The sequence below is a fragment of the Ambystoma mexicanum genome, chromosome 1q (genome assembly GCF_040938575.1).
Source record: "Ambystoma mexicanum isolate Mex_15411 chromosome 1q, UKY_AmexF1_1, whole genome shotgun sequence".
Classification (NCBI taxonomy): domain Eukaryota; kingdom Metazoa; phylum Chordata; class Amphibia; order Caudata; family Ambystomatidae; genus Ambystoma; species Ambystoma mexicanum.
Genome location: NC_090922.1, coordinates 127818898 through 127836989, shown reverse-complemented (window position 1 = coordinate 127836989; position 18092 = coordinate 127818898). Strand labels below are relative to the sequence as shown.

Below are 18092 nucleotides of genomic sequence, written 5' to 3'. Positions count from 1 at the left end.
AGCCGTTGCAATTTTAAATGTTTTTTTTCTGTTGTTGCTTTTATTATCTAAGGATCGAAATAAAGCCAAATCGACTGGCTTATTAGAATTGATCTGTGGGATGGGACCGACCATCCTCTGTGATCATTAGATCCGTTCGAAGACATATTAGGTGTGACACAGGTGGCCGGTTGGGAAATCATACAAGAAAACATTCAAATGCCCGCTTTTCCCCCTTTCTCATTTGCGCAAATATAGGGGTGTTTCAGCACATTTTAAGATGCACCTTGTATCCAAAAAGAGGATGCACTTTAAGAAGCGCTGAAAAAAAAGGTATCCCCTCTAAACCTGATTGGAACAGATAAAGGGGGATGCACATTGCATTAAAGGGTCATTCTCGAAGCTGCCCTTAATGTTTTTTAAATGGAACTGCTGCTCTCCCACTTGCATTTCTGCGCCTCACATAAGGATAGAAATGCTTTTTCCCTCACATTGAAATGTGCCCCCAGCATCCACGTGGGTTCTGGGAGCCTGAAGTTATATTACTAATGTATGCAAAGGGGCTGGACAGCGCATATTTCTCACTGCTCTCCAGCCCTTTGAGAAGAAGGTGACCTGTGCTTTTTGTATTCACACTTGATTTTGGAGAATCTGGGCCATGCACTTAAAGTGCAGATAACCCAAAGAATTACACACGGTGGTCATTGCAATCTGACAAATCAGCAAACACTATAGGGGTTTTCAATGTATTCGTTTTATATCCCAAAATAAACACTGTTGCAAAGCATACAAAGGGATAGGAGGACATGGCAGTAAAGATGCGTGCTTTACCCCTGCACACATTACTAGTGAGGTCTAACTCTGGAGTAAATTGCCCTGTTCTGGAAGCTTCGTCTGGAATATTGTGCCCAGTTCTTAAGACCACATTGCAGAAGGATAATGGCAGGGGTTACATGTCTTTATACGGATAAATTGTATACCGAATGCCCATATATCGAAACATATATCTTGAAAACTTTAATATTGAATGCATTTTTTTTGGGTGGGGGGTCCCCCTCAAACTCCATAAACTCCATTTCTGACCCCTAAAAACCCATCACGACCGTTTTCCCCAAAAAATTAACCCTTTACCCCACCCTAAATATATTCGATATAAAGGTTTTCAAGATATAAGTTTAGATATATGTGGGATTCGATGTACAATTTTCGATATAAACACTGTATACCAATGGCAAGCTGTAGACAGTTCAGAAATGGATTCTTGAAATGGAGGTGTAACAGTGTGAAGAAAGCTGTAACTAATCAAAGGGAATAAATCCAGCAAATGCGTTACAGATCCCAACTAACGCAACATAGCATAGATTGTTCGGCCAGAAAGCACTCTTAAATCTATAGAACACAATATGAGATGGAGGGTTGGCATGAATAAACGTGGAGTAAAGCAGAATAAGGGGTTGGCAGAAGCACTAGAAAGTATCCGGTAGAAGTGATGGAGACAATAACAGTACAGCCATTTTGAAAGACTTGTGATATATTCTGTGCAGCAATAAACAGGTGTGAAACAGTGAACTATTCAGGGTTTTGTTTTTAGACTGGGAGATTGGCAAATCAGTCCTTGTCCGCTATTACATTTCTTTCTTGAATACTTGTAAAAACCTATGAATGACCAGAACGCCCACTCAGTGTGAGATTGGTGTAAGACAAGAGATGTGGAGTTATGACATCCTAGGTAACTTTTGCTCTATCTTTCCCTGCAGGGCTTGAGTGCCAGAGGCCAACACGCCAGGCTTCCAGCGAAGACATTGAGGTGATCTCAGCTGGTTCCCCACCGCAACAAGAGAGCCCAGAGCTCTACCGAAAGGGGACCACACCGTCCGATGGCTCCCCTGACGACAGCCCCTTGCAGAGTCTCCCAGCCAGCCCAACGTCCACCCCTCCGCCCACACAACCCGCTCCGAAGCCCAGGAACAAGACTGCTCACTTCTCAAGGCAGGTCTCAGTGGATGAGGAGAGGAGCGGGGACATCCAGATGCTTCTGGAAGGAAGAGGAGGGGATTATTTGAGACCCAACAGTTGGAATGATGAGCGTACAGGTGTGACTGGGGGTGGGAGAGTTGGCATCCTACACAGCAGCATGTCTGGGTCCTGCTCCATGCCCGGGGAGATCAGGGTCCGGGGCTCCAGCCATAAGCATGCAGCCTCCAACCACAAGCCCCGCGAGGGCTGGACAGACCCGCCTGGCATCATTTCATGGACTACCCACCGGGCCCATAACCACAGCTCGGCTAGCTCCAAGCTCCTCGAGGTGGACGAGGAGAAGCTGAGCAACTACGAGATGGAGATGAAACCGCTCAAGCGGATGGATTCTTATATGCAAGAGATTCACACCCAAAAAAGGCACTATGTCAAGGCGGGCCACAGAGCAGATGAGCCACGCCCGGAAGACCATGGCTGTGGGGTGCACAGACTGAAGTCCAAACCCGCCGGCAAGGACAGCCTCCGGCCGGCGCCATCCGCCGAGCCCACCGTGCAAAAACTGGAGAACCTGAGGTTCGGGGACAAGGCCGAACCCAGGCTGTTGAGGAGGGATTTAACCCTCTCGCCGCCACAGAAGTCCTTACCTGTTGCACTAGAATCTGACGAGGAAAATACGGTGGAGATCAAACCTAATACAGTAAGTGAGCCACACGATTGTCACCTGTGTACACAGATGCTGATTTGGGGCACGCTTTAGCGCTATCATGCCAGAATCAGAGCAGCCATGATCTTTAGATGTGAAGTTGCAGATGGGGCTGTCAGTTCACAGGCCAGCCTCGTCCCCAGTTCAGCAGTCATTGTCACACCATGGCCCTGGAATATGAAAGATGACACTGGTGTACAAGAAACCATTTACCAAGGTCCTAACCATTAATTTCAGGTGAAGATCCTTGGGCTTTGTCCACGGATATGGAGGCAAAGGTTTCACAACATTCCATGATGTGTCATATGTTCGCCTTACAATATGTTATTCGCCCCTCTATCTTACCTCCCTGCATGCTTCAGGCCCCCCTCCTCTCTTCGTATAGATGCGTTTTGACCTTTCCGTATTCACACATGGTCTCTTTTCCCCAGATTTCTTAAATATTTCCTTCCAACCCATCCATCTCTTCATCCTTTCTTACCTTTTTGTACCTTGCTTTCTTCCTCTCTTTCTGTCCTTTTCCTTTCCCTTTTCTTCCTTTCTTTCCCTTTAACTCCCTTTTTCCCTCTAACCTTCGTCTCCCTTTCTTTCCCCTGTCCCCCTTTTCATTCTGCCTTTCTTCTGTCTGAATTTCTTTATCTTTCGATCTTTCTTTCTGCCTTTCTTATTATCTCTACTTCTGTCTTTGTCTTTCTTTCTGTCTTCGCTTATTTACTCAGTCTCGCTCGACTTTTCATGTTCCCCTTTGTTCCTTCCTTTCACACCCCTTCTGACACATCTAATTCTTCTCTTGTGAAGATATAAGAAGTCGTTTGTGCAGTGATCACAAAGCACAGCATTGGGAGCAGCTCTGCTGAACTATACACCTTGTGCAATCCTTGGAAACGCTCCTGGAGTATTCCTAAACGGAGTGTTACTGGCAAGTGTATGCATGTTATGTTATTTGGGAATCTGTGTCAGGACTTTTTAGGAATTTGCACAGCAGCCGTTTGAAATCATAAAGTAACACATCATATTTCCTAAAATGATTTCAGAAAATCAGGAGGAGGGGAAGGGATAATCCCTGGCAATGGTTCATTTGTCCCCCAGGTTGCGGGTTTCCGTCTTTACAGCTGTTTGAGTGGAGTTACTTGAATCATTAATCATTACACTGATATTTTCTTGACGTTTGTCAAGTACCATCAGAGTGAAATTAACAGACAACTTTGGTAAAACAAAAATCAGATTCCCTGAGATAATGTGCCCCTGCCACACCTGAGAATCAAGTCTCAATCCCAAGAGGCCATTATAAGCATCTTCACATTTTTGCTTTCATTCATGCCAGTAAAACCCGGGAATAACGCCCTATTAACTTAAAGGCAGCAAACTATATAACACAACAAAGGTGTTTAGCAATCAGAGGCACCTGTTCTCTTGTTTGGGACTTTTCAGTATGCCCTGAAGAATATCACCAGGGGTCCAATTGAAATGTTTGCGCATTGAGTCATTTCTCCGTTGCTGGTGTAATCTCTGTTGTTGTCGAGGTTTTTAATGGGTTGCTTGACTCTTAGTGAGGACGCTTCTGTAGCGCTAGGGCATGGATGAAATCACCCAAAGAGCTTTCAGTGAGAACAAAATGGCACATCTCAAATTCTTGCTTTCATGCGGTTTTTTGAAGGCTCTCAATTTTGGTAAGAAAAATAACTAGGACGCATTGGGCCTCATTCTGAGTTTGGCGGTAAGGGATAGCGGCCACCGGTAACGAGACCGGTGGCGGTGATCCCTTACCGCCATACTCCGAGTTCCCTTTGTGCCCTCGTCCTTAACACCTGCTTTGAGCAGGTGTTAAAGTCGAGGGCGCAAAGGGGCCTCCAAGCCAATAACGGTGACCGTAATGGACGGTCACCGTTATTTGCATCTTCCCCATTCCCATTGAGCCCTATGGGGGCTCATTTGGGAATGGGGAAGAGCCCAAGTGAATGGGGAATTACCACCCCGCCAACCTTGGAATGGGGCGGTAATTCCGCCATCCACCAAGGCGCTGCCGGTCCGGGTACGGCGTCAACCAAGGCGTTAATAGCGCCATTGGTTAGCGCCGTACTCGGAATGAGGCCCATTGCCTTTTACTCACATACAACTCCAGAGATGATGGCCATGTAATTTTACATTATTAATCGCAACATCACAAATTCAGTCCAGGCTTCAGAATTCAAAACAAAAATTCCCAACCAGAAATGTCACTCACAGCTAACACCAAGTATTGCATGTGATGCTTGAAATGACATGTGGTGTCATTAATACAAAGGCTGCATTCTGATTTACAATTAGGAATTGAATCCATTGGTAGAACTCTCATTCAACATAACATTTCACTGCGTGTATTCTATGTGTATTCCTTAAAAATGACATGCAGCTTCAGTATTATCTTCAACTAATAATGTGCTAAGCATCAGTTATCAAATGGATTGGCTTAGAATTTGCATTGTGGTCATACATTGAGTACAGAATTGATGTGGTTGATCATGTACTATCAATGTCTGTTGAAGTCTCAATAATCTTCCTTCTTGATCTTTTTGATTACTTGTGTAGAGTGGGTTTGATTTAGAGCTGCTTTCCGCCATTCTTGGCAGTTGCTCTTTGAGCTTGCTGATATAGGGTAGGTTTCACTTGGTGTCCCTTTGTCTCTCAATGGGGTTTCAGACAGATAGCACTTTTTCACTTTCACTTTTTCTGGGTCTTGGTAGAGAATACTCATTATCACTGGCAGAATTCACAGTTAGACCTTCAAGGAAAGCATGTTCCAAATCTGAAGCAAGAATGAGTGCACATACACAACACTTATATCTTTAAGTTAAAAAGTATTGCGACTTCAGGGCACATACATATTTCTTCGTTAAAAGGTGCATATTTGCAAGGTGCAGTATATTGTAAATGTAATCCAGGGTGATAACTGTGGTGAGTGGCTTTCCCTCTTCTGTATAGTAACTATGAATTGAAATATAATGTAAGACAAGCTTGGTGCCATTTAGGGTTTTTACATTGTGGGAAATTGTCCTCTAAGAGACCATATTCAGTGTAAACATGAACTTTAAACAAATAAACTTAATTCCTGGCTGAGTGCTTTCACAAAGGGCTTCAGAGGAATTCCTGTAAATATGACAACGACATAGAAAAGGTGACTTAGATTGTTCCGTACTCTCTGGCCACCATATTAACATGTTGAATTGAATTTCTCATTTTTATAATGGACTCAGTGAAGCTTTTTGTGTTTGTGTGAAGTGAGTGTGTAAAGTGTAAGGGCCGTCTGAAGCAAGGACATTGCTCTCTTTGTTCTTGGTGGACTACCTGAAACACCTCACAGTGTTACGACATGCCCACACCACCTGGAGGCATACGTAACCTCCATCGACGTGTGGAGCACGCATGCATGAATGAGCGAGTAAAGTGTAGGGGCACTCGGCTGCAAGGAGATTGCTCACTGCGTTCTTGGTGAATTAATTAAAACACCTTGCTGCATGACGACATGCCCATACCACCTTGAGGCATACTTAAAACCCGGCACCATGCGAAGCAGGTGCATAAAGTGAGTGTGTAAAGTGTAAGGGCAGTTAGCTGTCTGCAGACTGCATTCTGCGTTCTGACATAAGTCATTGATCAGAGCACATTGATGGAGGAAAGGAGACCTCCTCATCGTGTCTTCTGGTTAAGGACACTCCCCACCGTGGTAAAAAATACTGTCTCTGTTGGTTCACACCATTGTTTGATTAACTATACTGTTCACCAACTACTATATGAATTATAATTTGAGGAGTATAGCGACTTGTGTGGCAAGTACCACAGAGCAAGTAGAACATGTCAGACAAGACAGGTTATCTAACATTATTACAGCAGCAAAGAGCTGTGAGAATGATGCCCTTCTGGGAGGACCTACTGATTGAGGTAAAATTACTACTTATTTTAAGCAAGAAAAAAGAGATCAATCAATAAACAAATAACAAGGCCAATACAGCATCATTACCCAGCCCCACAATCGATAACAGCTCTCTGATAGAACTATGTCATAGTATACAGAGAGATGCAAGGGCAGTAACTCGTCAAGCTGAGATTAATCAAGGCACCGCTACGAACTCAAACCCAAATCTTATACGGCGTGACAATGACAACTTAAGTTTAACGCCGACAATGGATATAAGTGTCATGGCTACAGATATGACCACCCTATCGCGGCAGACAATATCCATGGCGTTGGTGAACATCGCGCTCAGATCGTTTATTAGAGCAAGCCAGAAACTGCCATTGGACATGGACATTGAAACGTTTAACAAGGTTGCTAATTCCGTTTCACTGATACGTAACATTGATCTGCCAGTGGCAATAGAAACTGCTGATGTCATATGCATGTCTATGAGTTTGTCAACCAAGAAGTAACTGAAATTCGACAGGGTTCTTCTCCAGCTGTAAGATCGTCTTCTTCCCCTATGACAATCCCAAAAAAGAAAAAACATCAGAACTATTCAGAGAAAGAAAAGACAGAAGAACAAAAAACGTAAACACACAGCACCAATGGATTTGAACAATTGTATATCAATAGATACTGATGGGGGATCTTACAACTTGGCACAAAAACCCACCTCTAAGCGAGTAAGGAAAAAAACCCAAACCAAAGCCAGCTACAAGGCAGCAATTTGGGTAAATGGCTGAGGTCTGTACCTCTGCCGACGCCAGCAGACAATTTGACTCCTTAACATACTAGAGGACAGGACTTAGAATGTAAACATAATGGGCCACACGACAATTAGTTTAATAGAGGAAGGGATCGGGTCTGAAGGAAACTAAGCGACACAAATAGAAGTTAAAGATTTTTGAAAAAAAGGACCTGTAAATCTCTAACTCTGGTGGATGCAGAAGGCCATGTCCCAAAAAACTTTTATGGGAATTAAATATTTAGTACAGCAGAATCAGCATCATTGAATAGATCAGCTTTTCTCTCCTCATTGTATCTTCTCCCCAATTTGCGAGTCCTTATGTCTGAAGAAATCGATTTCATCGAATTTAAAGACTCCTCCATGGTCAATTAATCCATGTTAACTGTCATTCTCCACACATTACACAGCTGGTGTTAGCCCACTTGAAGTTGTTTTATTTTAAAATGGGCGCTGATATATATGCAATACCACAAGAGAATTTTTGATCGCTTAATGAGAGCTAGGCAGACCGAAATAATATTAGAATAGAATGAAAAAGACCAGAGAGAGAGAAGGATCATGCAAGACAAGCCCTTAACACACCCACCAGTCAAGAGAAAGGATGACAATAATTGGCATGGCTTCCTACAGCCCTTCTAAAGGGAAGGAAGGAATGTGCCTGGCCATAATAGCTCCCAAATTAGCCTCGCTTCCTGGAACATGGGCAGACACATGCATGTTGCACAAAGAAAAGTGGGATTGGATATATTATGTAAGCATGATATTGTTTTCATCCAGGAAACCTGGCTATGTCCAGAACTATATAATCTGTATTGAATCTGATAGTATGTATATATTGGCGGCCCAAGTTATTGTAAAGCAAGAAATGACCACGACTTTTATTGTAATAAACATTTGGAGGAATTAATATAAAGACTAAAATGGGCGTAGATGAGCTATTGGCAAAATTATACGATAAAGATAGTAAAAACTATGACAAAAATGCACCTTTTTCTCCTTTTATGATTTTCAACAAAGATAACTCTGTCAGTGATTTGAGTAACAGCAATAGATGAAGATGGGCAGAATGTATGCACTTGTGGGAGCTAACGGTGCTAATATCCACGAAAGAAAGGGAAAATGAAGGGGCTTCTATCCGGGACTGCAGACGAAAAAGAAGTGTGTGGGTGTAGGAGGCCTGCCCAGCTCCCGTCTACCCTCAGCGATTGCCTTAGCACACCCTGCGCCTCTGAGGTTCACACGTACTACTAACGTGGCCCCTGGCCATGTAGCAGTCATCAACCTAAGCACTTCCTCTGTGGCACAACCATGAGCCTGGGCTCCCCAGCACTTATGCCCTCTGCCCTTTTTCCTTGCTGCACTTGCACGTTCTGAATACTCACAGGGCATAGTAGGTTCGACCTTCCTCCTTTCCCCTCCACTGCTCTTCTTAACGATCGTGTTTTGTGATGTATTTCACTCCCTTGTTTCCTCCCCTCGCCCTGTGGGCGCCTTGAAACAGTATTTTACTTGCTGTATAAGTGCCTAACAAGCAAACAATAAATACAAATAAATAATAAATACATCTATGTATTTCCGAAGAGAGAGTTGGAGGTATTGTGGTCCCAGGCCCCAGAAGGCCTTGTGGACAATGCAAATGGTCTTCAACTTGATCCTTGCAGCCAATGGGAGCCAATGGAGAGATTTCAGGGCTGGAGGAATACGATCCTTGGGTTTGAGGTCAAGGACAAGTCTTGCAGTCCTTTTCTGGATGAGTTGCAGGCAGATTTAAAAAGCGGCTGTTGCAGTAGTCAAGCCTAGAGAGAACCAGAGCTCTAGAGACAGAGAGCTTCTGGGAAAGGAGAGGAAAGGAAGAATACCTCTGAGGAGGTGCAGTTGGTAGTTTGACTTCTTAGAGACATCAGAGATGTGGGGAGAGAAGGAGAGTGTGGAGTCAAAGATGACCCCAAGGTTCTTAGCCTCACAGGTGGGATCAGGAAGAGGCCCAAGGGAGGCCGGGCCGAAAATGGCAGGAAAAAGAGGTGCAGGTGTGCCAATGAGGAGGATCACGTCTTACTGGCATTCAGGCAGAGATCATTGGCAGCACACCGCTCCTGGATTGCAGAAAGACACTCAGAGATGAGAGAAGGAGAAGAGGCGGCAGAGGGGAGCCTGAAAGCAAGCTGAGCGTCATCAGCATAGCACTGAAACTTGGACCAGAGAGCAGCAATGCGGTGTGCAAGAGGTGCAAGGTATTGGTTGAACAAGCAGGGGGAAAGGTTAGACCCAGGGGGAGCCCCACAGGTGGAGAGAGAGATAGAGGAGAGGAAGGACCCAAGTAGGACCTGCGAGAGTCAGTCAGAGAGGAAAAAAGGCAGCCAGGCCAGAGCCTGATCAGTGATCCCCTGATTGTCAGAGGATCAGATTATATCCCTCTAAAGAGTGCCTGACACGCAACCAAATAATACATAACTCAAAGATGGATTATCAAAACTGGCTGAGAGCCCACAAGAGGTCGATTCAAAATGACCAGGTAGCAATTAATGTTGAATGTAATAAAAAGTAAGAATGAACAAATAAATGATGGCCCATCATTCAATCACACAAACACATATTAATCGGTTAGTGGCTCTGCATGGTATACATTCGAAATCTTTGACAATAAAACTATGAATAATTGATGTACGGTTGGGCAGCTATTTTTACTCATAGGATAGTTGGACATGTGTCTGTTCACAACTGCCACCCAAAACAGAAAAGAATTCTGTTGTAGTATGGTATGTGGCTGTCTTGTTTGAATGGGTTACAAACTAAATTTAGAACCAGAATGGTGCATAAACATACAGCTTAGTTTTGGAATCATGATGGTCTAATGCTGATTTGATCTGATCACTACATAACAGTAAATAAATAACCCTATTTTCTGTACAAGAAGGGTATTGTAATATGCTCAGTGAAACATTTTGACAGGGGTAGCATTGTTCATTTGAGCTATTGTGTAGCATGTAATGTTGCTCTGGCCTTGTTAGCATGATGTGGTGTGGATAAGTACCTCATCATGATAAACGTTTGCAACCTTGAGTTTGTAGGAGAATGGCCTTAGTTTTAGATCAGGGGTTGGGAGTCGGTAATGACAAATATACACCCGATGATGCTGTTCTTAAATAGTGATAACATGCATCTTTAAAGTGCCATCATTTTACCAAAACCCTTAATAGGAGCAGGTACTTGGTGTTCGGTGTAGTTTAGTTCAAGGATGCTGACAATGCATGCTCTGGGTTAAAACCAAAAGGTGACGGCTAGAAGATTTTGAATCAATCATAACCACAGGCATGGCTCTGGGCAGCCCTCAAGGACCATTGTTTTTCAGCCCACTAAGACATTACAGAAGGGGAAATTCTCAGGAGGCTAGCTCAGCAACTGCTAGACGACACGGAGCAACACAGGTTCGATCCCCAGGTCCGGGCTTAGAAACCTGTGGTTATTAAGCGCATTATAATCAAAGCAGGCTTGTTCCCACCCACAATAAGCCAATGGACGTCTAACACTTTATGAATTATTTGACTTTTGAATGAGTATTGTGTGCTCATTCTTACCACTCTGTTCTTTTCAGAGAGATAATTTCAACTTCTTTTTCTTCTCTGCATCAATAAGATATGTCATGGTTTTTCCACTGCCCGTTGGCTGCCTCTGTTTGTTGTCTTTGTTGCATAACCACAGGTTGGGAATCATTCTCTCATTTGCTATATCTGCTGTTCAAAGATATCAGTTTCTGCTGCAGTTCATGTTAGTTCCTAGCATCTCCCCAAGTGGAATGTTCTCTCTGGGGGTTCCTTGATTTCTGCTGCCAGCATACATTGTTGTGTTGTCTGCGTATTTTACTGTCCAGTGTATTATTCTCATTTCATTATGGGTTAGTGTTATATTAATTCAGAATTGGTTTTCATTGAGGTAGTTTCTACAGTCATTTCATGTTTTAATACCCCATCCCAGATTACCAAGACACCCCTCACAGTACTACAATTTTCAAAAAGTTATTGTTGGTTGGTTTTCATGTGTGTGAGCTTTCTTAATGTCCGATGGAAAGTTGGGTCAAGGAAAGTGCGTGTTTAGGTCCCAATCCATCCAATAATTGTAATGTGCTTTTCTGAGCTCATGTTTGATACATGTAAACAGGAGTGCTGCTTCATAAGTGACCAACATGTAAGATGACTTTGTTTCAATAGATTGTACTTTGTTAAAAATGTCCATGCGGTCATGAACATATTACTCTGAAAGTATTGACAGTTAGACCAAGGGCGTCATTACAAGTTTGGCGGTCTGGAAATAAGGGTGCTGGTTGCACCGAACCGGCCCCCTTTCCGGATTGCCACACTAAAACTCTGGGGGCAGGGGCCATACCACCCGGCAGGTCTGACCTGCAGGGCATAACGGAACCCGCCCGCTGAGTTTTCACAGAAACACTGCAAGTAACAGTGCTTCCGTGTCCCCGTTCCCATGGTGCCCAATGAAACTCTATGGGAATGGGACTTACACTTTCTGCCGCCTGATATCCCGGGCCGGCAGGACTTGTAATGTCCCAGTGGCACCGGAATCTCAGGCAGCGGAAACAGTGTTACGAGTCCGGCGGCAACACGCCAGTAGAACCGGGCGGTTACCGTTGCATTTGTAATGAGGCCGTTTGGAGGCCCGAAAGAACATCATTAAAATGGGCACATTGTGATTTAACTAAAATCCATCCCCTAAGCTATCATAATATTATGCCCATTTTGGAAAAATTATTCAATTATCTTCTGCCTTCCAGCACAGAGATGCTGGGACTTTTCAAGGATCTTATCTTCCAAATTCACCCCCTGGCTGCCAAACCCTGTAAAATGGTGGAACAGGCAACTGTTAAATATAAACATTGGTATGGCAAAGATTGTCGTAAATCGTCGAGAGATTTAATTATGGCAACAAAAAATGTTGAAAGCTACAGCAGTGTTAATATACGATTGTTTAGACCGTGGTGTAAAAATCTGATCTCTAACAAAAAACAAGGGGTATGCTGAAGGAAAATAGAGCCTCTAGTTGGATGCTGTCCATGAGAATAATTCCACTATCTTTAAGAAGGTGGTTTAGCCGGGATCCCTGGAAGCTAGTGTTCCCTTGGCTGGGAGTATTACTGAGGATAGGTGGTACAGACACTAAAAAACTGCATAGGAAGATATGCTCCCCTCCTTAGAACCCAGAAGCACGGAGCCAAGCACCTGCACTGTACACTGAAGATTACTTTAATAACGATTAAGTCACACAAACATGGGAAAGCCCTGGGTTTAGGCAAAATCCTGGTTGATATTTTCAAGGAAGATATTGAGATATGGGCCCCCTTCTTCTGTCACATATATTAGTGGTTGGTTCAGTGGTTCCCGAGTCATGGACCCAAGATGAGATAATCCCAATCTACAGAAAGGGATGTGGAAACATGCCAAGTAGCTATAAACTACCTCATTGTTAGATGTAGCAGGAAAAATATACGCCAAAGTTCTTTTAGCCTCCATCCATCTTAAAAAATGGATGGAGGCTATCCTTCACCTCCAAGCCGGATTTCAGGAAGATGAAGATCTATGTGATTTGTATTGATCTTAAAACAGCCTTCAACAGTGTCCCATGGATGCATCTCTGGGAAGGGCTGTGAAATATGGGTGTACTCCCTCCACTGCTAAGAGCTATCATTAGACTGCACTCTAACAATAAAGCAATGGTGCAATGGATCAATTGGGAGAAGAAACAAGGGCCTTCCCAATATAGAAGGGAGTAGGGCAAGGCTGTGTCCTCTCACCAACTTTCTTCTGTTTATTTATTAATGCTGAAATATATCTTTTCACTGCAACAGCCACGGATGCCCGGCGTTTGGCCCAGGAAAACATTCCTATGTTTTTGTTTGCAGCGATGCTATTTGGATCTCCACAAAACCCACAGGTCTCAGTGAACAATGAATAATATTACAGAATCTTTGAAAAGACAATGGGATCGAGCTCAATTTGTCAAAAAGCAAGTCTGTGGTGTTCAGTACGCAGAGGTCAAAGGAACCCAAATTGTCCCTTTCTTTGGGGCAACACCAATCAAACAAGTCACCAGATATGATTACTTGGGTATTAGGTTCGATAGTAAGGGAAAGTAGGATAAGCAAATAGAGAAAGCACACATTGCTCTTGCACGATCCTCTAACGTGCTCTGTAGTTTTGCTCGTTTACATGGTAATGATGCTTTTAGTCCTGCTATGAGCATATATAAAGCACAAACGTGCTCTTCGTCAACTTTTGGCACCATACCCTGAGGCCGTTTGAACACGAAAAAATTATCAATAATTGAAAACAAGTTCATAAAGGGGTTATTAGGTCTTCCTAATAGCACACCAAATGCATCATTTAAAAGTGAACTTGATCTGAAACGTACAATTTACTACATAGACATCAAACCTGTCATGTATAGGCTCTGATTATGGTCCTCCCCCATGCTAACCAAATTCAGCCCTGCAATGTTAGACAACCTTGTTCAGGATGGGAGTTCTAAACTGCCCTGCTGCAAATATTTTAAGTCTATTTTAAAACATCTTAACCTTTCTGTGCTATGGGTGATCCCTACAAGTGTAATACCCTAGCACTTAGAAACAGGTACAAAGAGCGTATGCTGACAAGGCGTGGAATCAGCAAATTGCGTTTTGACACAAATCCACTCTAGTCCGTGAATATTGTTTGTGCAAAAATGTGCTATGGTTTGAGGGTTATCTGGTTCGCCCTCAACTTTTGGTTAGGTATCCTCCCGATATCAGATTTAACGAAGAAATGGATTGCGCCAGAAATGTATGTATCTATGTCATGCATATCAATAAAAGAGACACTGCAGCACTTTATATTTTTCTGCCCGTTAGAGATTTGAGATCTTATCACTTGAAACCTTTGTAGATCCAACACTCTATCAGAACTGTTGTAGATGAAATTCACTTTTGTAAATCTACTGAATACCATGCCGTGTGCTTAGATGTTTCAAATGTTAATCACAAAGCACGGGTAGCAAGGAATCTATTAGCAAAGGGTCTCCCGTAATCTATGGGAATTTATCAAACTTGTGACATACATTGGATTTTATTGCACTGCACCATGTATTTTAATGGATTTTATGTTGTGTGTATGGCAATGGAGGCACAGATTTATTTAATGTATACCACAAAATTGTTTTTGTTTACTGCTTTAACTTGCTGCTGCTGAAAGACTTATGTTGGACAAAGCATTGTGTAAATTAAAATGAGGCTAGCCCTGGATTCTTGTCAATGTACATAGATAGGTCCTGCCAGTGAGCAAATGCTGCTAATTACTGGTTAGAAAGGCAGGCATGCAAAACCGGTTTTGTGTGCCATAGGCAGAAAACATGCAGTGGCCATCAAGGAATGTGTGACAAAGAGACACTTTATTATTTGTTGCATCTCTGGCGTCAGTTGATTTTTGAGTTTCTTAAAACACCTGGGATTTCCTAGTTTAGTCTTGACTTCTCGGGTGTAGTTCCTGTGTGTCACAGTTATGATGTTTCCACTTGTGTTAGCTTCTTTAGGGTTATGGTGTTATATTTTTGTAATGCCTTCGGTGCTCTACCCTCACTATACATTCAACTAGTTCCATAGCCCCTATTTGTGTGCCGAGAACCATCAAAATGTTGTACATCTTTGCCCGTTGCTTTGCAAAGGTATCCATACATTCAAGGCCCAATTCTGTAAACCTTCTATGAAGAGTTGTGGTGCCTGCCACAATATTGTCTGCCAGGGAGAGTGATAGTTGCACCTCTCAAATGTCTGCCTGTGTTGTATCATGTGACGTGTGAGGGTGAGCGTGTATTAAAGCAGGCATTGTGGAAAATGTTCTTCAACGCAAGCTTTCTCGCGTATTTGAAGAAGTATAGTCAAACGTTCTTCCTATTACCTGACTGTAGGGTTGCAACGGGTACTTTTTGTGTCATTAGTATGTATGATGAAAGAGTAGTGATTACACTTTTCCTCAACTTGGAGTCCTCTTTTAAGTATGTTGGTTCTTTAAACACATGATTATGTCTTGACATTTGGCTGCAACTCTAATTCTTCTCCTCCTCTGGTTCTTCTCATTCCTCTATATCTCTGTACGGGGGCTGCAAAGGGTCCCCTCACTGTCCCCAGGGCTTGATGGCGGGGTAGCCAAGGCGACCTGTTGCTTTCATCTGCTTTTTGATACTGGGCGATGGAGTGGCATGAGCAGGATCCACCAGTTATCACAATACGCTGCCAGTTCGACATTCCTACTAAGCTCCGAATTGGACATTCCCAGAGAGCTTGGCATTTTCAGTAAGCTCGCAGTTTGTTATTCCCATTAAGCTTGCCATCTGACATGTCCATTAAGCTCCCAGTTTCACATTCCTTGTAAGCATGATATTCCCAGTATAATCTCAGTTGTATATACTGGTAATCTGCCAGTTTTGCATTTTCCTTTAGCTTGGCATTCCCAGTAAGCGCCATATACGTGTGGCCTTCTATGTAAGTTCCAAATTTGACATTCACAGTTACCACCCAAGTATGCTCCCACTCTGGCATTTTCAAAAGGTTCCCGTTTTTACATTTCCAGTAAAATGTGCATCCCGGTAAGGTCACAGTTTGACATTCCCAGTAAAAGATCAGAGTTTGCCATTCCTGGTAAGCTTGATAACCCCAGTAAGCTTGCAGTTTGAAATTCTTAGACTCTGCATTTGACATTACAATTACACTTGATATTCATTGTAATCTCACACGTTGAGAATCTCAGTAACTTGACCTTCCCTGTAAGATCCCAGTTCGATATTTTCAGTAAGCGTGACATTTTCAGTAATCTTCCAGTTTTAAATTCCTACCAGTGTGGCATTCCCAGTAAAATTGGCATACACAGTAGGCTCCTTGTAACCTCGACAGTCAGAGCAGGCTGCTCTTTGTAATTTCCAGTAGACTTGGCGTACCGAGTAAACTCTCCGTTAGTTTGACAGCCTCATTAAGGTCCCAATTGATAATTCCCAATTGGCCTGACATTCTTATCGAGCTCCCAGTTCCACATTACCAGTAAGGTTGCCATTGCCAGGAGGCTCCCATTTTGACATGTCCATTAAGCATAACATTCCCAAGAGGGCTGACATGCCCAATAAGTGCCGAGATGGCTTGAAATTAACACCAGCCTCCCATTTTGACATTCTATGTTTTTTAATACAGTTTATTACAAACTTTTAAAAAAAACTTTACAAAAAGATAAGAAGCAAAAGGTAGATACAAGAATGCAAATGAATGCTATTTCGTCCAGTGTTCCATTTTGCAGTCATGTGTCACGCTGGTTGAGCTTCCTTTATCAGTTCCTTATTCAGTTGGTTGAGATAATGTCAAAGCAAATATTAGTTTATTGTCGGATCCGCCCAAAGATGGTCTTTTTGTGAATTCAGGCCGTAGATGTTTAATTCTCAATGTTCTGAGTTCTCTACAGAATAACACTAGGTGTTTCAGCATTTCATTTGCATCATCACAAAAGCGACATCTGGAATCCGTCTCAGTGTCTCTTCTTTTTCTCAAATTCTGTACTTCTTTAGTATGAAAGAAGTTTAAACGGAACTTTTCCATATAGGTGGGCAAATTGTTAAGTGCCCTGGCTTCTGGTGCGCTATGCTGCATGCATCTATGCTGTGCTCTTTGTTCTATGGTTTCGATCAAATCTTGCTGCCGTAATTAATTTTTTACAGCATTCGGATTGTGTAGAAGATCTTCTATGTTGGTGCTTCGTTGTATAAGAGTCTTTTTGCATAGTTGCTTCCAGTTATCCAATATTGATTCATTTTTATCGGGAGGCGGTGTGTTCAAGATTTGGAATTGCGGGAGGCTATCCACGCTGGTTACTTTTCTGTAAAAGGACAGTGTGATATCATATGATATGATATTTTATTTGTATCGCGCTCATACACAAGTGTTTGTGTTCCAAATAACTTGTCGCATTGATTGATGTGAGGCCTACCTCCTACCGGATACAAGCTGTGGGAGTACCCTTTGGGAGTTGGAGGATTTTTCTCCAGAACATGTTTTCACACTGTGACCATGTTACATAGAAGCATCCCAAGGCGGCTTCTGCACCATGAATCAAAGCCGGTATTACTTTGGCTTTGTACAAATTGATGACAGGTTTCATTGTGAACTTGCTGAACTTCCCGTTTATGGCTGCGCCTTGCGCTGCTAGTAATTTAAATTTCATTTTTAAATGTATATTGTGACTGCTTTACGCATTTTATCTGGTCTTGTCCTAGCTTCCAACTGAATGTTTCTTTGTAGTTTCTTTTAGATTCTTTAGAAACTTTTTATGACCAGGATCTCCGTTTTTCCGACATTTATTTCTAGACCGTTGTTGTCAGTGTATGTTTTTAGGGCTGACAATTTGCGCTGCAGACCAACTGGAGTTACGTCCAGTAGAACAATGTCATCTGCATATAACATCCAGCTCGGCTGGTTTCCATTAATTTTAGGAGGAAAGGATTGAACTTCTTCTAGCGCGGTGGCTACGTCAGCTATGAACTGTTGAACAGTGTTGATCCTAAAGGACACCGCTGTTTCACGCCACAATGTGTTTTTATCGGGGCTGATAATGAGCCATTTTGATCCAAGCGGATTTTAATTTCTTTTTCTGAGTACACTTCTTTTGATTGGCATCAATAAACTTGGTGGGCATTTCCACTTCATCAATTTCGTCCATAGCAGCTCTCTGTTT

General features: G+C 42.8%; 1 protein-coding gene across 1 annotated transcript in view; it reads left to right on the top strand.

Annotated features, from left to right (window-relative positions):
* JPH3 (junctophilin 3) overlaps positions 1 to 18092 on the top strand; it is a 1045448-nt gene that overhangs the window by 862048 nt on the left and 165308 nt on the right. The window contains exon 4 of the mRNA XM_069636179.1: positions 1737 to 2653. Coding sequence (XP_069492280.1) covers positions 1737 to 2653 — 917 coding nt within the window. The remainder of the gene's footprint in view (positions 1 to 1736; positions 2654 to 18092) is intronic.